Source organism: Camelus bactrianus, chromosome 22 (assembly GCF_048773025.1).
Source record: "Camelus bactrianus isolate YW-2024 breed Bactrian camel chromosome 22, ASM4877302v1, whole genome shotgun sequence".
Lineage (NCBI taxonomy): Eukaryota > Metazoa > Chordata > Mammalia > Artiodactyla > Camelidae > Camelus > Camelus bactrianus.
In genome coordinates, this window is record NC_133560.1 from 29,110,286 (window position 1) to 29,131,393 (window position 21,108).

The 21,108-nt window shown below is 53.8% G+C and overlaps 1 protein-coding gene and 1 long non-coding RNA gene across 5 annotated transcripts; one reads left to right on the plus strand and one right to left on the minus strand.

Annotated features, from left to right (window-relative positions):
* Window positions 1-63: 63 nt before the first annotated feature.
* LOC105078213 (uncharacterized) lies at window positions 64-7,856 on the plus strand. 3 transcript variants are annotated; one of them, XR_006718880.2, is made up of 3 exons: window positions 64-183; window positions 5,005-5,083; window positions 7,720-7,856. It is a non-coding gene; the product is annotated as an uncharacterized LOC105078213 (long non-coding RNA). The 3 variants fall into 3 exon arrangements; XR_836146.3 differs by having other exon boundaries at window positions 99-225; XR_836147.3 differs by having other exon boundaries at window positions 113-233.
* YJU2 (YJU2 splicing factor homolog) lies at window positions 6,225-20,752 on the minus strand. 2 transcript variants are annotated; one of them, XM_010966719.3, is made up of 8 exons: window positions 20,605-20,752; window positions 18,533-18,633; window positions 16,970-17,114; window positions 14,561-14,695; window positions 12,056-12,237; window positions 10,749-10,869; window positions 7,839-7,983; window positions 6,225-6,848 (listed from the first exon to the last, which is right to left on the minus strand). In XM_010966719.3, the coding sequence occupies exons 1-8, from the start codon at window positions 20,626-20,628 to the stop codon at window positions 6,736-6,738; spliced, it is 966 nt and encodes a 321-aa protein (XP_010965021.2). In that variant the 5' UTR covers window positions 20,629-20,752; the 3' UTR covers window positions 6,225-6,735. The 2 variants fall into 2 exon arrangements, with proteins under 2 accessions (XP_010965021.2, XP_045360093.2); XM_045504137.2 differs by lacking the exon at window positions 20,605-20,752 and adding an exon at window positions 19,905-20,017.
* Between the last annotated feature and the right edge of the window lie 356 nt (window positions 20,753-21,108).

Sequence of the window (21,108 nt, forward strand, 5' to 3'; positions counted from 1 at the left end):
TCTTCCCCCCCCGCGCTCCCCTCGGAGGTGACTGAGACCTTCAGCTGTTCTGGGGAGGGAGGGGAGCCGCTGCCGGTGGGGGGAGGAGGGATGCGGGGCGGGAGTCGCGGGTGCTGAGGCCGCGGCGACTGGACAGTGACCCGAAGGACCCAGGCTGGCAGGAGCGAGAGAGAAGCGCGGGAGGTGGGAACCAACAGAGGCTGACCTTGCTCGGGAGAGCGAGAGGTGCTGAGGTGGGGAGGTGGGAGAGGGAGTGGAGGTGGAAATTGGCCGGGAAGTGTGGGGCTGGACTTGACCGCCAGAAAGGGTGAAATTGACCGGCAGAGGGGGTGAGAGTCGCCACTGCTGAGGACTGAAATCGACCAAGGATCTGAGGTGAAACTGACCAGGAGACTGAGGGTGTGGAAATTGTTCCAGAGGTCACTGGCTAAAATGGGTATCGACGCAGCCAGCTGAAGGAAGAGGGCAGACGACAGAAGCGACGGGGTTCTGCCTTCCCCTCCCCCAAGAGGGCTCTTCTCCGTCCCCTCTTCCCAGGGGATTAATTGCAGGATGGGGGAAGGGGGCTGGGGCAGCTGGCCATGGGAAGGGAGATGGTATCTGTGCCTGCGTGTGTCTTCAGCATCTGTCCTTTTGTGGTTTCTGGGGGTGGAGGCAGGGAGGGGTCACAAATGAGAGAGGTCTCCGTCTTGCCTGGCCTGGCTGCCTGTAGGCAGCTGCAGCTGTCTGGGGGTGAGGACGCTAAGGGGTTAGGGGGCAGTGAGAGAGGCAAAGGGAGCTGCTGGCCGGTTCTAGAGCAAACACATTTTTTCTTTTCCCATAAAGGGGCTTGCTCATTTCCCCCTAATAGTGCAGTAAGAGAGGGGTGGTCAGAAAGGATGGGCCCTCAGATTTTCTTCTCCAAGCCCCCTAGGGTGGGCAGGTGCCTATGGCTTGGAGGGGAGGAAGGACACAAGTCAGAGGTGACACTGGTGTGAGCTGCCCCCCCCCAAGAATAGTGGGACCAGGGCAATGTCTATAGGGACTGCACTTTGCTCTCCTGATTTGAAAAATGGTGCTTCTGGTAGGAAAACCCCAGAGAGCTTGAGGAAGGATCGCCAAGGAGGGAGTGAATTTTTTCCTGATGGGGAAACTGAGGCACAGAGAGGGGAGGGACACCCCACACAGCTCATTTCTGCTTGGACGCCGTGATATGTCCTGGCTTGGGGTGACATTTGACACCTGCCAGGTCTCTTCATGGAATCAGAGGTTCTCTGTCTCCCCTCCACTATTAGTCCATTTCCCAGATGGGGCAAATGAGGTCCAGAGCTGACAAGGCAAGGTCTGTCCTCCCCTCGTCTTTCCTGCTTTGGCTGACTCACCCAACACAAACCTGTTGAACTCGGTCCTCCCTCCCAAAAAACATTCATACAGCCCCCCACCCCACCCCGCCCTCTGCTATCAGCAGCAAGGCAGCACCCCTCGGGACTGCCAGGGAGCAGGCGGATGATTGTCCTGTTTTCTGTCAGCCGTAAGGCAACTCCCTGCCCAGCCAGGGATGAGCTGCTGACAGATCTCATCAAATCCAAGTCCTCTCCCTGTCAGATAAATACACGATGTCTAAGGTATAGATATTTGAAAGGGGCCTTCTAATTACAGTGTGTGTCAGGAATAGCAATTAGAGGGCCCCGGAGGCAGAATCAAACGGCGTTTGACTTTCCTGCGCTTTTGAGCTGGCTTCTCCTGGGGCTGCCCCGACTCCCACCGCAAGAGAAGGGAGGAGGTTTGGGGAGGAGGGAGCGGGAGGTCATGGATGAGGAGGAGAGTCAGGCTGGGGGTCTAGCGACCCCAAGGTGGTGTGACCTTGAATAGCCACATAACCTTGGGTGTGATTTTCTTTTCTTTTTTTTTTTTTTTTTTTTTGGTGGGGCGGGCAGGGAATTTTTTTTTATGCGGGTACTGGGGATTGAACCCAGGACCTCTTGCATGCTAAGCATCTGCACTACCACTAAGCTATACCCTCCCCTCGGGTTTTGGCTTTCTGACTGGGGGAGGAGGGAGCGAAGGAGCCATGCCAGGAGGGGGCTTTGGCATGGACAAAGACAAGGAGGCAGATAGTCTAGGGGTCCTGGACTGAGGGGACCTCCCTTCCCCCAGCACGAGTGGCCTCCTCTTGGGTGGGGCTCAGTTTCTGACCTTGGGTAAGTGATCTGGACTACCTTCCTGTCTGTACAACGAGAGTAACAGCTAACTTCTGTTGAATGCTACTGCCTGGCACTGTTTTGGGCACCTTAAAACATTTTTTTTGGAGATGTAATTCACATACACCATAATCTACCCACTTAAAGAGTAGATTTCAATGGGTTTTAGTACATTCACAAGATTGTGTAATCATCACTAATTCTAGAACAATTTCATCATCCTCCAAAGAAACCCCACACCGTTAGTAGTCACTCCCCATTCTTCCCAAATCTTCAGCCCCTGGCCTCCGTGAATCCACTCTCTGTGGGTTTGCCTGTTCTGGACATTTCACATAAATGGAATCCCACTCTATGCTACCATCTGTGTCTGGCTTCTCTCACTGAGCACCATGTTTTTAAAGTTCATCTAAATGGTAGTGAGTGTCAGTGTTTCATTCCTTTTTATGGCTGAACAGTACTTTCTTGTATGGCATTCAGTAGGTGCTCAGTATATGCTTAGGGTGGATGGGACCTCAGGAAGAAGAGAGAGGAGGTCCCTGGTTGGGGTTGTGCCTGCTCTCTCTTGCCTCATGGATCCCCATGTCTGCAGGGGGGTGGGAACCAAGGCACCGGACAGGAGGGGACCAGAGGGGCATGGCCCATGATGGGGCCTAAACACTCCTGATCTGATGGAGGAGGTGTGGCCTCAGGAGCTCCTAGTCTGATAGGAGAGGTAATTTCTATCCTCAGAAGCTCCTGAACACAGCCCTGCCTTTCTGAGCTCACAGTCTGATGAGACATGGCCTTGCCCTCAGAAGCCCCTAGTCTGATGGAGGAGGCATGACCCTGCCCTCTGAAGTACCCAGCCTGACAGAGGAAATACGTGCCTGCTTTCAGGAGCTCCCAGTCTAACGGAGAAGACATGGCTCTGCCTTCCAGGGCCCCAGGCTGATGGGGAAGGCACTGGTCCGCCCCCAGAAGCTCCCAGTCTACGGAGCGTGGTGGTCAAAGCTGCAGCCTCGCAGCCCTGCAGTTTCAAACCCAGGTCCTGCCTGTCACCCACTCTGCGTGTAAGGGAGTGTGTGCCCGAGGCCATGGGCGGCGAGCTCTGGGGTGGAGGGAGCTTGGGGAAGCAGAAGCGGCCCCTCGGCCCCTCCTCTCCTTTGTGAAGCCCAGGACCTGGCGGGAGTGGGCTCCAGCAGGAGGGGAGGCCACCCCCCACCAAGTCCCTCTGATGTGCTCGGGCAGCCAGGCAGCCCCAGGGGAACTGACGGAGGAGATTCTGGATGAGGCCTGACAGCTCCCAAGGACCAGATGACAGACACAGAGCTTGAGGGGGAATGGGGACCGTCAGCCGTGATGGGGAAGGGCAGGCCCCAGAGAGTGAAAAGGGGAGTATCCCGGGGAGGCAGGCTCAGGGCAGGGAGTGGGCTGGGGCCCTGGGGGGTCAGCACACATGACAGACCCCCATGTGTGGCTGTGCTGTGCCTCTGCCTGCTCGGCCTTGGGAACCCCCGCAAGGAAACTGGGGGCCAAGAGACACACTGTTCTGAGTGGGAGAACAATGCCTGCAAGGAAAATAAGAATGAAAGAAACAGTTCCAGTGGAGTGCAGAGGAGGCGGGGGGGGGGGGGAGTGGGCGGGGACATGGGGCTCCCTGGGCTTCAAGTTCCTTATCTGTGAGTGGGGGCCACCCACTCAGGCCCCAGACATGCACTGAGCACCTACTAAGTGCTCAGATGATCTCAGGTGCTAGGGACTCATTCATCAACACATTGACCCTTGCAAAGCTCACTGTCCAGGGGGTGGTCTGCAGGTAGACCCTCAGGTGGTCCCGAATGACTGCAGTCTCCTGGTGGTTGCACCCACCTGTGAGCCCCTGGAATGTGGGAGGGACCTGTGGCTCACTTCTAACCAGTGGAGCAGCCACAGTGATGGGGTGCCGCTTCTACCAGACCCTCCTTATGAAGCCAGCTGTTGGAAACATCTGTGCAGGCAAGGAACTAAGGGCAGTCTCTGGCCCAGAGTCCGTGAGGAAATGCATTCTGCCAACAAACACGTGAATGAGTTTGGAAATGGATCCTGCCCCCGTTGGGCCTTCAGATGAGACCCCAGCCCCAGCCAACACCGCACCTGCTGCTGTGAGACCCTGAAGCAGACAACTCAGCGAAACCACACCCAGATTCCTGTGGTTTTAAGCTGCTGAATTTGGGGATCACTGGTTATGCAGCATTAGATCACTAATACAGGGGCCACAGGCAATAAACTCACCTTCTCAGGCACCCCCTCAGAACCATCCTACCCTGCTTTAGTTTCCCAAACATTATCACCACCTCTTGTATTTTTTTTATATCTTAATATGATATTTAGATGTTTAGCCTTTTATCTCTCATCTTCCAACAAGTATGTCACATTTGAGAGTGGTCTATGAGGCTGTTTTTCTTCACTGCTGTAGCCTCAGTGCCTAAAACAGAGCCGGGCACATAGCTGGTGCTCAATAATTGTTTGGAACGAGCAAATGGATTAATCACTTGCTTTGGGAAGCTTAAACAAATGAGTGCATGTGAAGAGCTTAGCAGAGGTTTGGCAGACGGTCCGTGCTTCACTGACATTAGCTGTTATTATTCCCTAAATGGACCCCACGTACTCCATCCACCGTGTCACCTGTCCTCAGGGTGACATCAGCCAGCAGGGATGTAGGAACAGTGTGAGCCTAGAAGTCAGGGTAGGAGTTGTCTTGGCCACCTTTCCCTGGAGGCTGTGGGGAGCAGAGCTGTGTGACCCAGACTGGGGCCAGAGAACCTTTTCTATAAAGGTCCTGAGAGTAAATATTTTGGCTTTGCAGGTCCTAGAAATACTGTCTTAACCACCCACTTCTGCCGCCGGAGAGTGAAGGCAACCATGGATAATATGCACACAAATGGGTATGTCAGTGTGCCAATAAAACTTCATTTACAAAAATAGGCGAGGGGCCAGGTTTGGCCTGTGGACCATAGTATAGTGACCCATGTTTTAGAATGGAGTTAGGTTAAGACTTAATAATATTAAGTAGATAATAGTAACAGATGGTGCTCAGCAACTTATAACTGGCCGCGTACAAGGCAAAAATTGTGTGGATCAGGAGCATTGGAAGTTCAGGAAACAGTCTGACAGAATGAATCAGAATGAACCAGAGAGGTCCCTCCCCTAAGTCTCTGTTCACAACTACTTAAGCTGGATGATTTATTTTTTAAGTATTTTTTTGAGGGGGGAGTTAATTAATTTATTTACTTTTAATGGAGGTACTGCGGATCGAACCCAGGACGTCGTGCATGCTAAGCATGCATTCTACTACTGAGCTAGACTCTCCCCCGGGTGATTCATTTTAACCCAGAGTCTCTGAGTGGCCAACATCCCAGGCCCTGCCTGTAGGATGCTGAGTTGGGAGGAAATGGGTGCTGGTCCATGCTTCACAACTGGCTCTGGCATGGAGGACCGATTTGCAGCATTTGCTGACTTCCATGGTGTAAACACTCCTGCCGTGGCCAGCTGTAAGCTGCTGAGCATAGAACTTGGAAGAGAGATGCAGGAGGCTTCAGTTCTCACCAGCTGCCAGTGGGGGCTGGCTTCAGGGTTTCAGAATCAGGACCCCCAGGTTCCATCCTCGCAGCCATGGAGCTGTGATGTGAGACCCCCTGCCCCTCACAAGAAGCCTTGGTTGGATCCCGGTTCACTTCTTCATCCTGTCCCTAAGCAGGGAAATCATGGTAGGAAGCAGATCCCCAGAGTGGGGGCGTTTCATTCCCAAACTCTGACCGCGAAAAGCACAAAACCTAATTATCGGATGCCAGACGCAAGTCTGTGTGTTTGTGAGTGTGTGTTGGAGAAGGGCTGATGGCAGTAACCCTGGGAGAGAAGAGATGGGGGTTGATCAGGATATGGAGGAGTCTTGTGGGGGCACAGGACCTTCAGCTAGAAAATACTGCAGTAGGAGAGGCAACCCTCAAGGAGCACGAGGTGTGGAACCAGACTTACTGGCCACGTGACCATATCAGTTTCCTATTGCTTAACAGATTATCCCCAAACTGCATGTGCTAGACAGCATTTATTATCTCGTCTTTTCTGAGAGTCAGGAGTCAGGGACTGGCTGGGTCGCGTGGGTCTACAGCCCCTCCTCAGATGCTGGCACAGACAAGGTGCCCAGGCCAGATCAGCAGGTTCCTTTCACTGGTTCCAGATGGTTCTGTGGTGGGAAGGGATAGAGCCAGTTGGGGTGGGAGGGCTCATCCACGTGCACAAAACACCTCTGACAACTCAAGGACTGTCCGAGAGACTACCTCCAAGGCCTGCTGGAAGCTGTTCCAGGGATGCTGTGGTGTGAGCTGCGGACCCCGAGCTCCAGAGAGCGGGAGGGCGGGGGGACAGGAGAGACACTGAGTCCTTTGGCGGAAGCTCTCGCTGGCCCCACCGGCCTTGGAAGACATTCGTGTTTGTCTGGTCGTAACTCCAGTTGGTCCCAAGGCCTCCTGCCCGACCACTGACCACCGTCTGGAGCTGGATGTGTGACCTTGACCCCAGGAAGGGCCGGGGGCAGGGCTCAGTTGCTGCTGTTGCTGTCCTCGCTGTCCGAATACACACCCAGCTGGCTCAGGGAGGAGGTGCCGGGCATCCGGGGAGCAGGGTCAGCCACCTGCCCATTCTCTGTGGCGCCTGGGGGAGAGGCAAGAGCTAGCTGACCAGGCGTCTCCCTGCAGCCCCTCTCCGGACAGCTCTGGGAGGGCTGAGCCCAGGTGAGGTCGGCCATTCCTGCTTGTTTGCAGCCTTTCTGGAAACCGCCTGGCAGACCCATCACAGTGCAAATCCACACACCCCTTAGCCCAGCAGCTCCACTTCTGAAAGCTGACCTGGGTGGGCACAGGTGCCTGTGCAGGAGTACAGCACAGAAAATGGAAATGTTCCGAGTCCCAAGTGAACCTGTGTACCACTGTGATGAAGAGGGGCAGACACTGGCTTCGCCACCCACCCGGCTGTGTGGCTCTGGGCCAGTGGCTTCACCTCTCTGGGCCTCAGTCTCCTCATCTGATAAGCGGGGTAGTAACTGTTCTGGTAACAATGGCCCACGTATCCAGAAGGCCCGGTGGGCACCAGGATATACTGCAGGCACCTGATGTGGAGCAGCTCAGGGATCAGCCCCAAACTCTACGAGGCCCTGGGGGTTGGTCCTGTTGTCATCCACGTCTTACGGGGGACAGGCTCCTCAACCGAGGCCACAGACCAGCACGTGGTGCCCCAGAATCCTGCTCTTTCCACCTCGCTGGGCCGACCCCACCCTAATTCTCCATCTCCCAAGGTTCGGGGGCCACATACACAGAGCGTAAGCGACACAACCACCAGGAGGCAGACACATGGGAACCGGCCTGGGGCTGGTGTCTGTGGACAATGGAAGACAGGGTACTGGAGGCGGCGGGATCTGGCGATCTACCCTATACATCCTCATCCGACTTGAGTTTTAAAAACAAGCACTTGCTCTTTTTGTAATTAAAAGAAAAAAGGAAACTCCACCCTTCTCCCCTTACCTTAGGTGGGGTGCACACACTCCCCAGCTCACACCCCACGGAGGCTCTGAACAGCAGGAGCGCTGCTGCCACCTGGTGGCCACCTGTGGTACTGCATGCAGCTTCCGGGTCAGCAGGAACCTACCTTGGGCAGGTGGGGCCCCACCGCACTCGATGCTGCAGTCCAGGTCTGTTTTCTTCACCACGACCAGGCCCGACAGCTGGGGCCTGCTACCAAGGGTGCCCACGCTGCGCTCCCAGCTCTCTGCCTTCTTCTTGGCTTTTGGGGCCTGCAGGTGGTGGTGGTGGGGAATGACTCAGGGGTCTGTCCCAGATCCCACCCCTTCTCTGGCCTCCCTGCTCCTAGTACCCAGCTGAGCCAGGAGATTTACCATTCCCATTTCCCCTGCTGTGCTGACCAACTCTCTCCCCTACTCTAAACTCCTCTGTGGCTCCCCATTGCCCTAAGCTTGGCACTCAAGGTGTCTGCCCATTTTCTACGGCACACACCCTGCACTTACACTTCCTAAATCACACCGTGGCTGCTCACCTCCACGCTTCTACCCACGCCATTCCCTTCACCTGGAATGCCCCCTTTGCTTCTAGTTCACTTGGTGAACCCCTACTCATCCTTCAATACCCAACGCAAGTATCTGCTCTCCTGGGAAGCCTTTCCCCGTAGTTCAAGTAAGTGCTGCATGTCTGTGACCACAGTGCCCTCTACTGCCTTATTAACTGCCTCCTCAACCACGCGGTGGTGTGCTGTCTTGTTCACTGCTAGGTCTGTATTAGGTGCTCAACATGTTCTAAGGAATGATGGAAGATGCAGGAACCCACACTGGGAACTAGTTAGGGGGAAGCAGAAAGAGACTCAGCCCCACCTCCAGCTCTTTTATCTCACCAGGAGGGACCCCTTGCATCTGTTTGATGTTTAAATAGAGGAACTGGAAACCACTGGGTACAGGAGGCCGTCAGAGCCAGGAGCTGGGGGTGCAGGGGAGCTCACCACAGGGGCCAATGAGGGTGGGTGAGCAAGCAGATGACAAGGACACAGTCATCAGACCAGTGGTGTGAAAGAAAGAAGTCAGGGTGGTGTGACAGTGTACAGGGGGGCGGCCACTGCTGCTAAGCTGGTCAGCAGAGGTTTCATCAGAGAGGTGCCCTTGTGCTGAGGTCAGACGAGGAGATGCAAGGGAGGGCGCTCTAGGCAAAGGTGGGGGGGGGGGACTGGGCCTGGCCCATTCAGGGGGCTGGTGCGACTGGAGTGGTGGGGTGGGGGGAGGAGGAGGACACAGTGGCCACCCTGCATTCCCTGTGTGTGGTGACCAGGACAGACGCAGTCCGGGGCAGGGACAGAGAGAGACTGGCAGTCCCAGCTGAACCTTTCTTATCCGGCACCACCGAGCTGACTGGCGGAATAACTGCTGTCCTTCACCTCTTGTCAAGCACCGTTACGGGCCCCGGTGTCGGGCTGGGCGCTGAGAGCTGCGTGTATTCGACCCCAAGCCTGTTTAAGCCAGGTGCTTGTGTGATTAAACTAAACCAAGGGAAAGAGAGGGCTAAAAAAAGAGGTGCTTCCCTAAGGGTTATAGGGAAGTTTGTGTAAAACAAAAGAAAACAGAAGGTCTACCATCAAATTAGTGACAAACAAGGTAACTATAAAAAAAGACGGGGAAAATCATAAAAGGTCAGACTGCGCTGAGAGAACCTTCAATCTCTTCCTCCACTTGAAAGAAAAAAATAAAGAGGAAATTTTAGACAATGAATCCTGAGGGTACAAGACAGTGTGAGAACTCTAACCAGGGGATACAGCCTCAAAAAAAACATCTAGGTCCTATGTCAAAAGATTAATGGGTGAGAGTGAGTGGCCTGCAAACCCACGCTCGGAATTCTCAGCTGAAACATGGCTGTGCCACGAAAGACTACATTTCCCAGGCCCCTTTGCAGTGGGGTGTGGTCGGGTGGTCCAGTTCTGACCAATGGGGTGTGAGCAGAGGGATGTGCTCAGCCCAGGGTATGTGGACCCTCCAGACCCTCCTCCCCTGCCCTATCCTTCCCACTGGCTGGGATGCAGACGTGGCACTGAGCTGCCTTGCAGTGAGGGCACCATGCTCGGAACGGCAGGACAATGAGGAGGCCTCCTGGGCCCGGGACACCAGGGAACCACCCTCCCTGTTCTGCATGGCCCTGTACAACTGTTGTTTCAGAGAAAAGTAACTTCTGTGCAGTTGAAACCGCTGTTCCTTTGGGTGGTGTCCAGTGGTTAGACTTGTATTTAACTAATACAGACCACAAACACGGTTTGAATTAAAATAGAAACACTCTGGGGTGTCTGTGTTATTTACAATTTCCCACTTTAACCCCTCTCCTTCGATTAACAAAACCGAGTGGCCCTGACCACCTTGGGTAAGACGGCCATGCTGGAAAATGCCAGTCATCCCTGGCCCCTCCCGGCCAAACCCTCTTCTTGCCATCTGTCTGCCAACGCCGGCAGCTGGAGGCGGCAGCTGTCAGCTTCCACTGCGGCAGATATGGCCCCGTGACCACGTCCAGCCCTGGGCCTGGAGGGGAGTGGAGGTGGGCTGCATCTGAATCCGGGCCTCGGGCTGCTTGCAGGCGTTCCTCCGCACACCCTCAGCCTTCCTGCAGCGGGAACCCCAGGGTGCGCTGAGCCAACTGTAACCACGGAGCTGGAATCCACGTTCCAGGACAGGGCAGAACAAGATGCGGGGGAGCCTGCATCCCTGAATGATCGCACGGAGCAGGGCTGCCCGGGAGTCCACAACTTGGGGAGTCTCCTGGTTTCTGCAGCTGAAGCAGGGGTGCAAAACTACTGATCCACAGGGCCTACCACCTGTCTTTGTAAATAAAGTTTTATTGGCACATGGCCACGCTGGCTTATTTACACATGATCTATGCCTATTTTGTGCTACGACGGCAGAGGTGAGCATTTACGACCCAGACTCCTCTTTCAAGACAATGTTAAGCCAAACCCTGGTTCACTTGGTTCCTGCTTAACCTGTGAGCGGGTGGAGATGCAGGCAGCCCCACTCACCTCGTCCAGGATGGCAGTGGGGTTGGGCCAGACAGCCGGCCGGGGCTGGCAGGGAGGAGCACCCTCGTCTGAATCAGAGTCTTCCAGGAGTCTTCGTTTCCTAGATTCTTCCACTAAGGTGCTGCGGGACGGAACATGGGACTTGGGGATGCACTCTGGTGGGGGGCAGTGGCTGAGACACACAGTCCCTTCCCCACCTGCTGAGGCGTGCTTCCCTGACCTCACTGAGCAGGGGATGCAGGGTGCACAAATACCTTAAAAAAGTAAAAGTGCTTTGTCTACTGGGCCCAGTGGGGTGGTTAAGTGCCTGGAGGCTGGAACCAGGCTGTCTGGATTCGAACCCCAGCTGGGGGATCCTGGTCAGGGCTGTGCCTGGAGCTCCCTATACCTCAGTTCTCTCGACCACCATAATGATGGGGCCAAACCCCAAATAGCCTGGCACCCAGAAGGGGCTCGATAAATGCAGACACCGCTCCCTGCTAGTCATGGAATCACCGATCTGCCAACCCAACAGTGCCGACTGCGCACCTACTACGTGCCTGACCCTGTTCCAGGCCCCGGAGCCAGAAGCCAAACCAAGTCCCTGTTCAGACTCTCGAGGGAAGACACGATAGATCTGGAAAGGGGTGAATCAGCAAGATGGCTCTGGACAGCGGGAGACGCCGTGCAGAAGCATGAACACAACAGGCCTGAGGCCATGTCTTGCGAAGACTGCTCACCAGCCTGGCCCTTGGGGGTGTCTGGAACTAGGCCTGGGGCTCCTGCCACCCTTGCTGATGAGGGGCTCCCTGTCCCTGCACTGTCTGTGCAAACATGGGGTCTACACAGGCACCTGCTCTCCTCTCGGAGCCTGGGGTCTCGGCCGTGCTGGACAGAGGTGCTTGCGTGACTGGGTCTCATGAGTCCCCCTGGGCACGACAGCTCACCTGCACTGTCCCATCTCGTTTTGGGGGAATTAAGCCCGTCCTGTGGGATGCCACCGGGAGAGGACAGCTTGCACCCGGTCCCCCGACTCTGCCCCAGGCACCTTTCCCCTCTGCTGATGTTTCTCTGTAACTTCACTACAATTAGCCATTGAACCTGGGGGTGGTCTTGGGGCCCCGATACAGATGCCATGAAAGAGAACGTGAGATGAGGGGTGCAGGGAAGGCCTCCCTGAGAAGGTGACCCTTGAGGGGGCCGTGGAAAGATCCGGACGGGGAATTCCAGGCAGAAGGAAGGGACCTACGAGGGCTGTGCGCTGGGTGGGCACACCCAGGGCTCCCGGGACTGCGGCCCTGCCCTCCATGACTCACGCCCCGACTCACGCCGCCTCCCTCTCGTCCTCCTCCTGCTCCTGCTTCTGCCGCTCCTCCTCCGACAGGCGGTGCTGCCGCAGCATGGCCTCGAAGTCCACGTGCGCCTGCCGCTGGTTCAGGTCCTTGAGCTCCTGCAGGTTCTCCAGCACCTCCATCTCCAGCTTGGAGTCCTTGGTTCTGTTCTCCAGCACCTGACGGGCAGGCAGACACTGGGCTCAGTGTGCTAGGGCCTCACCCCGCCACACAGCCTGTCTGGCCTCGGGGGTCATGGGGGCAAGGCAAGGACACCACACCCTGGTGCCTCGATCCACAGCGCCTGGTCCCGTCACTGTACCCATTTCACAGCTTGGAACACTGAGTTTCTGGGAGGGCAAGGGACTGCCTGAGGCCATGTGGCTGGTCAGTGGTGGAGCCAGGTGGCCTGGACATCCAGCCTGGCTCTGTCACTCAGTAAAAATAATAAAGCAGATTAACAAAGACAACCTGAGCAACTGCCATGTGCCAGGTGCCAGGCTGAGGTGTTTCCAAACATAACGTCATTTACTCTTTGCAACAACCCCATTTTACAGCCAAGGAAACTGAGGCTCAAAGAGGCGGGGCTGGTCCCCCCAGGTGTCCGAGAGGTGGCTCTGGAGCCCGGCAGGGCTGGGTGTGACTCCTTCCTGGCTCTGTCGCCTTGTTGTGTTAGCCCTCTGGGAAAGCTCTGGCGTTCGTGGTGGTTTGGAAACACGGTCACACGTTCTTTGGCCTAATTCCCCTCCCACGGAGGGAGGGCTGGTTCAGTGACTCGCTTCTAAGGAACAGAATAGGACCAATGATGTGTGTCACTTCAGAGACACAGAAGGCCCTGGGCTGCTCCTTGTTCTCTCTAGGACTCTCACCAGGGGAGGGGGGCGGCCCCCACACTGTGAGGGGGCTCGAGCTGCGGAAGGGCCCACGTGGAGAGGAGCTGAGGCCCCCAGCCCACAGCCACACGTGGGAGCCGTCCTGGAAGCAGCTCCTTCAGCCCTCAGGTGAGGCAGCCCCGGCCGACAGATTTACTGTGACTGTGTGAGGGACCCCACACCAGAACCATCCAGCAAAGCTATTCTTGGATTCCTGACCCTCAAAAACTGTGGGATGATAAACATTTCAAGTTGTAATAAACGTTTGAAGTTGCAAAGTTTTGAGGTAACTTGTTACACAGGGACAGCTAACCCATACCAGGGTAACAAGCCCTTGCTGGCCAGTGTAGCGGTAACTGGAGCTGCACACGGACAGCACTGGAGCAGCTCTGGGCACACAGCAAACTGTCTCTAAGGCCCATTTCTTTCCCTGCTGCTCTGTGCAGCCACTGAAGAGTCAGATCAGATCATAACTGGTAGAGGCGGGAGGGACCAGGAATAGAGGAGGATTACGGGGCGAGAGAAGACAGGAGGGAACACGGACATTCAGTATTTCTGAGAAAAGTAGCAAAAATGTCCAGTTACAGATGAAAATAATTTCTTTAAGGAATAACAACAGTCTGCACATTTATGGACTACTGACTATGTGCCAGGCCCCGTCCTCAGTTTTATGTGTATGAGCTCATTTAATCCTCACCACAGGCACATAAGGAGGGGACAGTTTCGATCTCATTTTACAGATGAGGATGCTAAGGCACAGAGAGGCCACGTGCCTTGGCCAAGGTCACATAGCCAAGGAATGGTCAAGAGAACTTTTCCTTCTATAACCTAGACTTAACCCCCTTACTGGTCTAACAGGTCACGGGAACCTCTGTAGAAAACTGTAGGGTAGCCGCCTGCAGGAAGTACCTTGTGTTCTGAAGTCCAACTTCCTGGCTCCCTGAGTCTGTTCTCTCTTGCTGTGCAACAATTTGCCACCAGCCCAGTGGCTTAACACAGCAGGAATTCACTGTCTCACGGTTTCTGTGCGTTGGAAGTCTGGCCTGGCGTGGCTGGGTTTTCCAGCAGGGTCTCACTAGGCTGAGGTTAAGGGCCCAGGGCCCTCTTCTGAGCTTGCCCAGGCTGCTGGAGAATTTAGTTCCTCGTGGTTGTGGGACTGAGATCCCCGCCTTCCTGCTGGCTGGGGGCCGGGGGCCATTCTCAGCATCTAGACACTGCCCACCTTCTCTGCCATGTGGCCTTCTCCACAGTGTCACTCCTTCACATCTCTGATGTCCTCTGTCTCTGACTCTAGACCCAGACTAATGCGCTCAGGTGACAGGCCAGGTCCACCTGTCTCCCTTTCATGTGATCTCCCTTTCCTGACGGCAACAACTGGGCTACAGTTCAATCTAACATATGTGATCACAGGAGCAGACCCTAGTATACCCAGTCCCAGGACTATGCAGGGCGTGTGACCAGGAGGTGGGGGTCTTGGGGACATCTTAAGAGTTCTGCTGACCACACTCCCCACCCCATCACCCTGCCCAGAGGCCTGAGGCAGGAAGGGGCACCGACTCCACCAGCATCCATGCACGCATGCACACACACACGTGTGCAGCCACGCACGCACACGTGGCACCTGGCTCACCTTCATGGGGTTGTTCAGCTCTTCGTCCTCCCGCTCTTTCTGTACCCTCTTCTCTTCCTCCTCCAGGAGCTTCTCGGCCTGGAAGTTCCGCGTGGCTCCGTGCTCCATGGTGTAGTCTGTGTTTTCAGGGTCTGTCTGGGAGGGAGGATGGGCAGATGTCAGCTCATAAGTCCCTGGGCATCGAAGCTTCTGCTACTAAACAGCAGCCAGCAGCCTCGGACACCTCTCTGTGCTTCACTCCTCCTAATATTGATTCTTTCTTTTCTTGTCTTATTGCTTTGGATAGAACAGTTCTTTCTTTCTAGTGCTCCTGTGTCCTTCTACAGAAACGCTGAACTCCCTAGCATGGAATTTCAGACCCTTCTCCACCTGCCTACTGCCTCCCTGCTACCTTTCACCCCCCACATTTGCAAATAAAAGTCTCTGGGCCTCTGCACATTTCCCTTCTGTTGTGTGTGTACGCATGCACACTTGACGTTTTTCCCTTGATTATAAATTACACATCAAGTACACACAGGGTATGCTCCCATTTGCATTTATAAAGCAGAGAGGCAAAATACAACGTTGCATCCTGGATAAGACCCTGGAACAGAACGAGGACATTAGTGGAAATGCTGAAATCCACACCATGTCTGGAATTTGGTTAACAGTAATGTTCCAGTGTTGGTTTCTTGTGCAACAGGTGTCCTGTGGAAACGGAAGGTAATAGCAGGAGGGGAAGCTGGTGGGGGCAGATGGGGCCTCTGTGTGCTGTCTGTGCAACTTCTCTGCAAGCCTAAAAGTATTCCAGAACAAGAAGTGTACTATTTCAAAAGCACTGCTTGAATTCTGTTTTTACCACATGCTCACACACGCACACATACACATATATGTGTAATCCTAGTTATTTAATCAACTGAAATTCTTCACAAGAAAGGCCAGTCTGTAACACTGTGCCATAGATACTCCAGTCCGTAAAAAAGTCACGTGTATTCATTAATATCTAAATATATACATATTCCACAATTCAGGTTAAAAATATCATTTTCAGGACATATCAACCCCAATGTCCATTAGCTGATGAGTGGATAAACAAAACACAGTCCATCCACAGAGTGAAATATTATTTGGCCTTAAAAAGGAGTGAAGCATTGACATTCATTACAACTTGGATGAACCCTGAGGACTCGATGCTCAGTGAGAGAAGCAGACACAGAAGGACACACAATGTGTGACTCCATGGATGTGAAATGTCCAGAGCAGGCCAGTCCACAGGGACAAAGAGTAGGTTCCTGGGTCCCAGGGGCTGGTGGGGGGAGATGGGGAGAGACTGCTAATGGGGATGGGGCTTATTTTGGGGCTGTTGAGAATGTCCTGGAATCAGGCAGAGGAGACAGTTTACGACATTAGGAATATACTAAAAAACCACTGAATTACACACTTAAAAGGGTGAATTGTATGGCATATAAATCATCTCATAAAGCTGTTGTCAAAAAAGTAAATAATTAAAATACATAATTTTCAAATGTACTCTGTTTATTTTAATCAAATCTGGGTCTTTTTTATTGAATTATAGTTTACAATGCTGTGTTAATTTCTGGCGTACAGCACAGTGATTCAGTTATAAATACACATAAATCCATCCCTTGTTCATATCCCGTCTCATTATAGGCCGTTACGAGGTCATGAGTGCAAGTGCCTGTGCTACACGGTAGGACCTTGTTGTTTATTCAAAATCTTGTGGGGTTTTTTTGTTGTTGTTTTGAGGGATTTTTTGGGAGGGGGAGGGGAAGCAATTAAGTTTACTTATTTATTTAATAGGATTTTTTTTTTTTTTTTTGGCGAGAGAGATAATTAGACTTACTTACTTACTTTTAGAGGAGGTACTGGGGATTGAACCCAGGACCTTCTGTATGCTAAGCATGCGCTCTACCACTTGAGCTATACCCTCCTCTGCAAGTTTATTTATTTTTTAATGGAGGTGCTGGGGACTGAACCCAGGATCTTGTGCATGCTGAGCACATGCTCTGCCACTGAGCTGTACCCTCCCCACTAAAATCTTGGTTTTTAACTGAACGAAAAAAGCCTCTGGCAAAAAACAAAACAAAACACTCCAACGGTACTTGTGAAGTATGTGAAGAGAAAGCTGTAGGTTCTCTTCATCCTTTCTCCACATCTTTAATGCCACCCTTGGGGTAACAGTTGCAGTGACAGCGTGACCCTGCTGGCGGGAACTATCCCACCGTATAGCAGTTTGTCTGCTGAATCCCTCATGATTGTACAGCTAGGCTGCTTCTGGGTTTTTGCCTTTATAAACAGCACTGCCGGGAACTTCTCCCCAAACATTTGCCATTTCCTGGATTTCCTAGGAAGGAGAGGACAGGAGCGGTGACCCCAGGGGAGGAGGGATAGGCCCGACTGGCCGCCTACCTTGAAGGTGATCTCTGCCAGGCAGCGCGTGCACTTGATGTAGAAGCGGAAGATGGGCAGGCCCAGGTAGGCCTCGTTCTGCACCGTCTCTTTGCGAGCGTTGAACTTCTTGCCCTTGTAGATGTACTCTCCACATGTCTTACACCTGTGGGGCAGGATGGGGACTCAAGCCAGGTCGGGACCCTGGTTCCTACCGGTAGGATGCCTTAGCCTTACCTGGCAGATGGCTGCTTACATGCCTCCCGGGATGGGGAGCTCCCTCCCTCCCAAGGAGCCTGGCCCACTATGTGTACAGATTTCTCTTAGCTGGCACACTCTTATCACTAATATCCACCCAGGTCTCGGCCCAAGTGTCGCCTTCTTGAGAAGCACCCAGACCATGCAGACTAGGTGAGACTCACCTGTCACATACTCCTGGAAGCAAGCCTGATGTTCACAGGGCATCCTGACCTCAAGGGGGGAGATTCCACCAAAAGGAAAGCCACTGGGAGCAAGGCAGAGGTCCTGACCCCCTGCCCTCCCTCAGCCCGTCCCTGGGCCCAGAACACCAACCTCCTGGCTGATCCTACAAACACTCTGGCTTGGTCCCACCTCCGGGCCTTGGCCCTGGCAATTCCCACCGCCCGTGACACCCTTCACTCTTCAGGTCCCAGTTCCACTGGCATGTCTTCTGATATTTCCCTGACCACCCCAGCGAAGCAGCCCTGCTTCCCTGCCCCAACCAGTCACTCTCTCTCACGGTGACTGACGAGTCCTAGAAACGCCTCTCGTGAATAAGCCTGAGCACCTGTTTGTTATCTCTGCTTCCCACCAGACTGGGGTCCCTGGGGTCAAGTCCTGATCCCTACTGTGTCCCTGGCACACAGCCTAGGCCCCGGCACACAGCAGGTGCCAAAAAACTGACTGCTGAGGGGTAAAAATGAAGAAAGGAAGAAGAGAGAGAAAAGCAGCAGATCAGTAACATGTAAACAGGTGCTGAGTTTAACAAAGGTGTCTCTGATCACTACTTCATTTCCAGCAGGCTAAAGTGTGAAAAACTGTGGGGCTTAGAATTGGAGAGCTCTGGTAATTCCGAGGTGGTATAAAGGACCAGGTCTGGGGACTACTGGGAGTTAGGGGAGAATAGAGAGGGTTGGGCGGGGGTCAGGAGGACCTCTCTGAAGGGGTGAGATTTAAGCCAAGCCCTGAATGGTGAAGAAGAGCCAGCCACATGAGAGCAGAAGGAAGAATGTTCCAGGCAGAGGGAACAGCTTAACAGCTTGTGCAAAGGTCCTGGGGCAGCAGTGGACCAGGCTTTTGGAGGGAGTGAATACATGGTAAACACTTTTACTACCGCTGATCAGGATCTCGAGGCCAGAGCCAGCCAGGAGCTCTGAGAGGTCAGAGAGATTAATCCTGAATGGCAGCAAAACAAGGTCTGGCACGGTCACTCTCTCACTGGGTCCATGCCTGAGCCAGGACTGGTGACCTGGTTTGAGCACTGGGGATGGGCTGCGCCCTGTGGACGCCGGGCACTGGGTCTGTCTGCCCTGACCAGTGCACGGGACCTGCAGGGTCGCTCACCTCATGTTGAAGGGGGCCATCAGCCGCACCACGTACTGCCGGTCTTTGGGCAGCTTGAGCTTGGGGATCTTCGATGGGTCGAAGTCAGGCGGGTAGTATTTCTGTGGGGACAAAGGAAGGGTCAGGGGAGCTGCTTTTAGATGCAGGGGTAGGCCAGGGGCAGAGGGAAGGGGCTCTGGGGAGTTGTGTCCAGATCTCCAAGACCACCCCCAGGTTCGATGATTTGGTGAGAGGATTCGTACAACTCCACACACACTTGTGTTCACAGCTACTATTCATCACAGCAGAAGGACAGAGAAGAAAATCAGCAGAGGGAAAAGGCACATGGGGTGGGGCCCAGGGAGACCAGACACAAACTTCCAGAGTCTTCTCCTGATGGAGTCAGGTTCCCCAGGGATGAACTGTGATGATACATGTGGAATGTCTCCCAGGGAAGTTCGTGGGGACCTAGTCCCCAGGGTTTTCACTGGGGGCCGATCATGCAGGCATCTCTGCCTGGCATGTACAAAGAGGCCAGAACCCAGGAGGGGAGCAGATGCTCAGCGAAACCACATTGTCTGTACACAGTTTAAGCTCAGGGAGCCATTCTTTTCAGAGAACAGTGGGAACCATCCTGAAATTCAAGTTCACAGATGCCAGCCAGGTCCAACATTGCAAGCCAGACTTTGCAAGGACAGGTGTCTCAGGCCTGCTGTATTAACTCTTCCTGCACAGGAGCCTGGGATGAGAGATGTGGAGGAGGTGAGTTTGGATTATGAAAAAAATAACTACGTAGGCTAATCAGAAAATAAAGCACTTTGCATTTTGAGCACCTACTTGGTGTCAGCTGCTTTTTAGAGAGATTTATATTCCTTGCCTCATAGAATCCTTGCAAAGATTCCATGAGATGAGAGTGATGTACCCATTTTACACAACAGGAAATTGAATCCCAGTGGTTTCAGCTGCTGGAGATCACACAACGTAAGCAGCAGAGCCAGGATTCAGACCTAGAGACATGACTCTGGGAAACTATAGTATAGTGATGAATTAGATGAATTACAGAGCTGGGGGGGGGATGGGTTTGAGTCCTCTACTCCCTGGCTATTATATAACCTCTCTGGGCCTCAATTGCCTCATCTGAAGAACGGATAACCTGTCCACCTGCGAGGACTTGTTAAGTATGGCACTTAGAGAAATGGCTGGCAAATAGAAGTATCAACCAACAAGTTATGGAAATAGATGGGCCCCCAGTTGGATCCTCAGAATGGAAAGACTTTCAGGACACGAAGTCTAGCACGCTGCAGTAGAATGTGGGGTGGCTAGGGCTGGATCCCTAACATAGGTGTTTAAAAGATTAGGGCACTGAGTCACAGGAAGGGGACATCAACCTGACCTCGGAAACCTGGGCTCCAAGCCATCAGTCTGGAGGTCTGCTGTCTACTCCGTCCTGACATCTTGAGCTTACACACTCCCATGCCGGGGAGCTCATCCCCTTCCTGGGAGCACATACCCTCCTGGAGAGTGGGAAACAGGGACTTAGAATTCCGGAGCTCTCTTCTCCAGAAGCTGAATCCTGCCTTCCAGACACCCCCTCTAAACCCCAAGAGTCCTGGTTTCCCTCAACAGAGCTGGGAGAAATTGCGGCAACTGGAAGGGCACCTCTGACAGCAGAGCAGAAGTGTTTAGCAAAGTCTAACCCCTCCAAGGAACACGATTGGCTAGAGACCCCAAGTGGGGCGGGGTTAACAGAGCCACGCCTCCTGAACGTGAGGGTGTAGAGTGGGCATACCAATGATTTACGGAATCTCCGCCCCCAATAGAAGTGATTGGATAATTCCCTAGGACAACCCAATCAGGAGAAGTGATTGACTAGCTACCCCAAGCTCCGCCCCCACAGGTGATTGGGTACAGCCCAGCCTGGAGGGGAAGGTGTAGCGAAGGCCCACCCCCCGCGGAAAGTGATTGGGAGGAGTGTGGAGAAGCCCGCCTGCGGAAGGCCGTTGGGGAAGAAGGCAAAGATACCGAAAGCCCACCACGACCAGAGTTCCGAAATGTCCCGCCCCGAGTAAAAGCCCTAATCGCCCAACACTTACGTTTAAAACTTTTCGCTCCGACATCTTTGCCTCCTATTCTTGTCACTAGCACGAACGTACTGGTTACGCTTGGTGCTTATCGAACTTCCCCGATCGTCCGTCCCATGTTTCCGACTACGTCACATCCTCCACCCGCTCTTATTGGCTGCGGCACACACAGCTCTCCTTTTCATTGGTTATAAGCCCGCCTGTCAAGGTCCTAACCATTCTGTCTTCCCTTCCGAGTTGCAAACTCGGTGGTGCACAACAAAGGTTCCGGGAGGTGCTGGCCCCCTAGAGGTGAGCGGCGTCTCGTTAAAATTTCGACGTGGCCGGTGGTCGCGACATTTCCGGATTTGTTCTTTCATTCAGCAAATAAAGGGCTCACTGTTGGGCGCCTACCCTGTGTGTTGGGCCTTGGGAACCCACACACTTTTCCTGTGTCCCTAGCGCTCACCTGGGGACTGGGACAGTTCTCAAGGGCCACACATGTCCACAAAGGAGCACCCTGGTCGCCCTACCCCA

What these genes read in the sequence shown, in the direction of transcription:
- YJU2 (XM_010966719.3), bottom strand. Translation starts at nt 20,628, where the DNA reads ATGTCGGAGCGAAAAGTTTTAAAC. An exon ending in ATGGCCCCCTTCAACATGAG is followed by an intron (nt 17,115 to 18,532) that starts GTGAGCGACCCT and finishes CCTGCCCCACAG; the next exon opens with GTGTAAGACATGTGGAGAGT. An exon ending in TGGGGCCCCACCTGCCCAAG is followed by an intron (nt 6,849 to 7,838) that starts GTAGGTTCCTGC and finishes CCTCTCCCCCAG; the next exon opens with GCGCCACAGAGAATGGGCAG.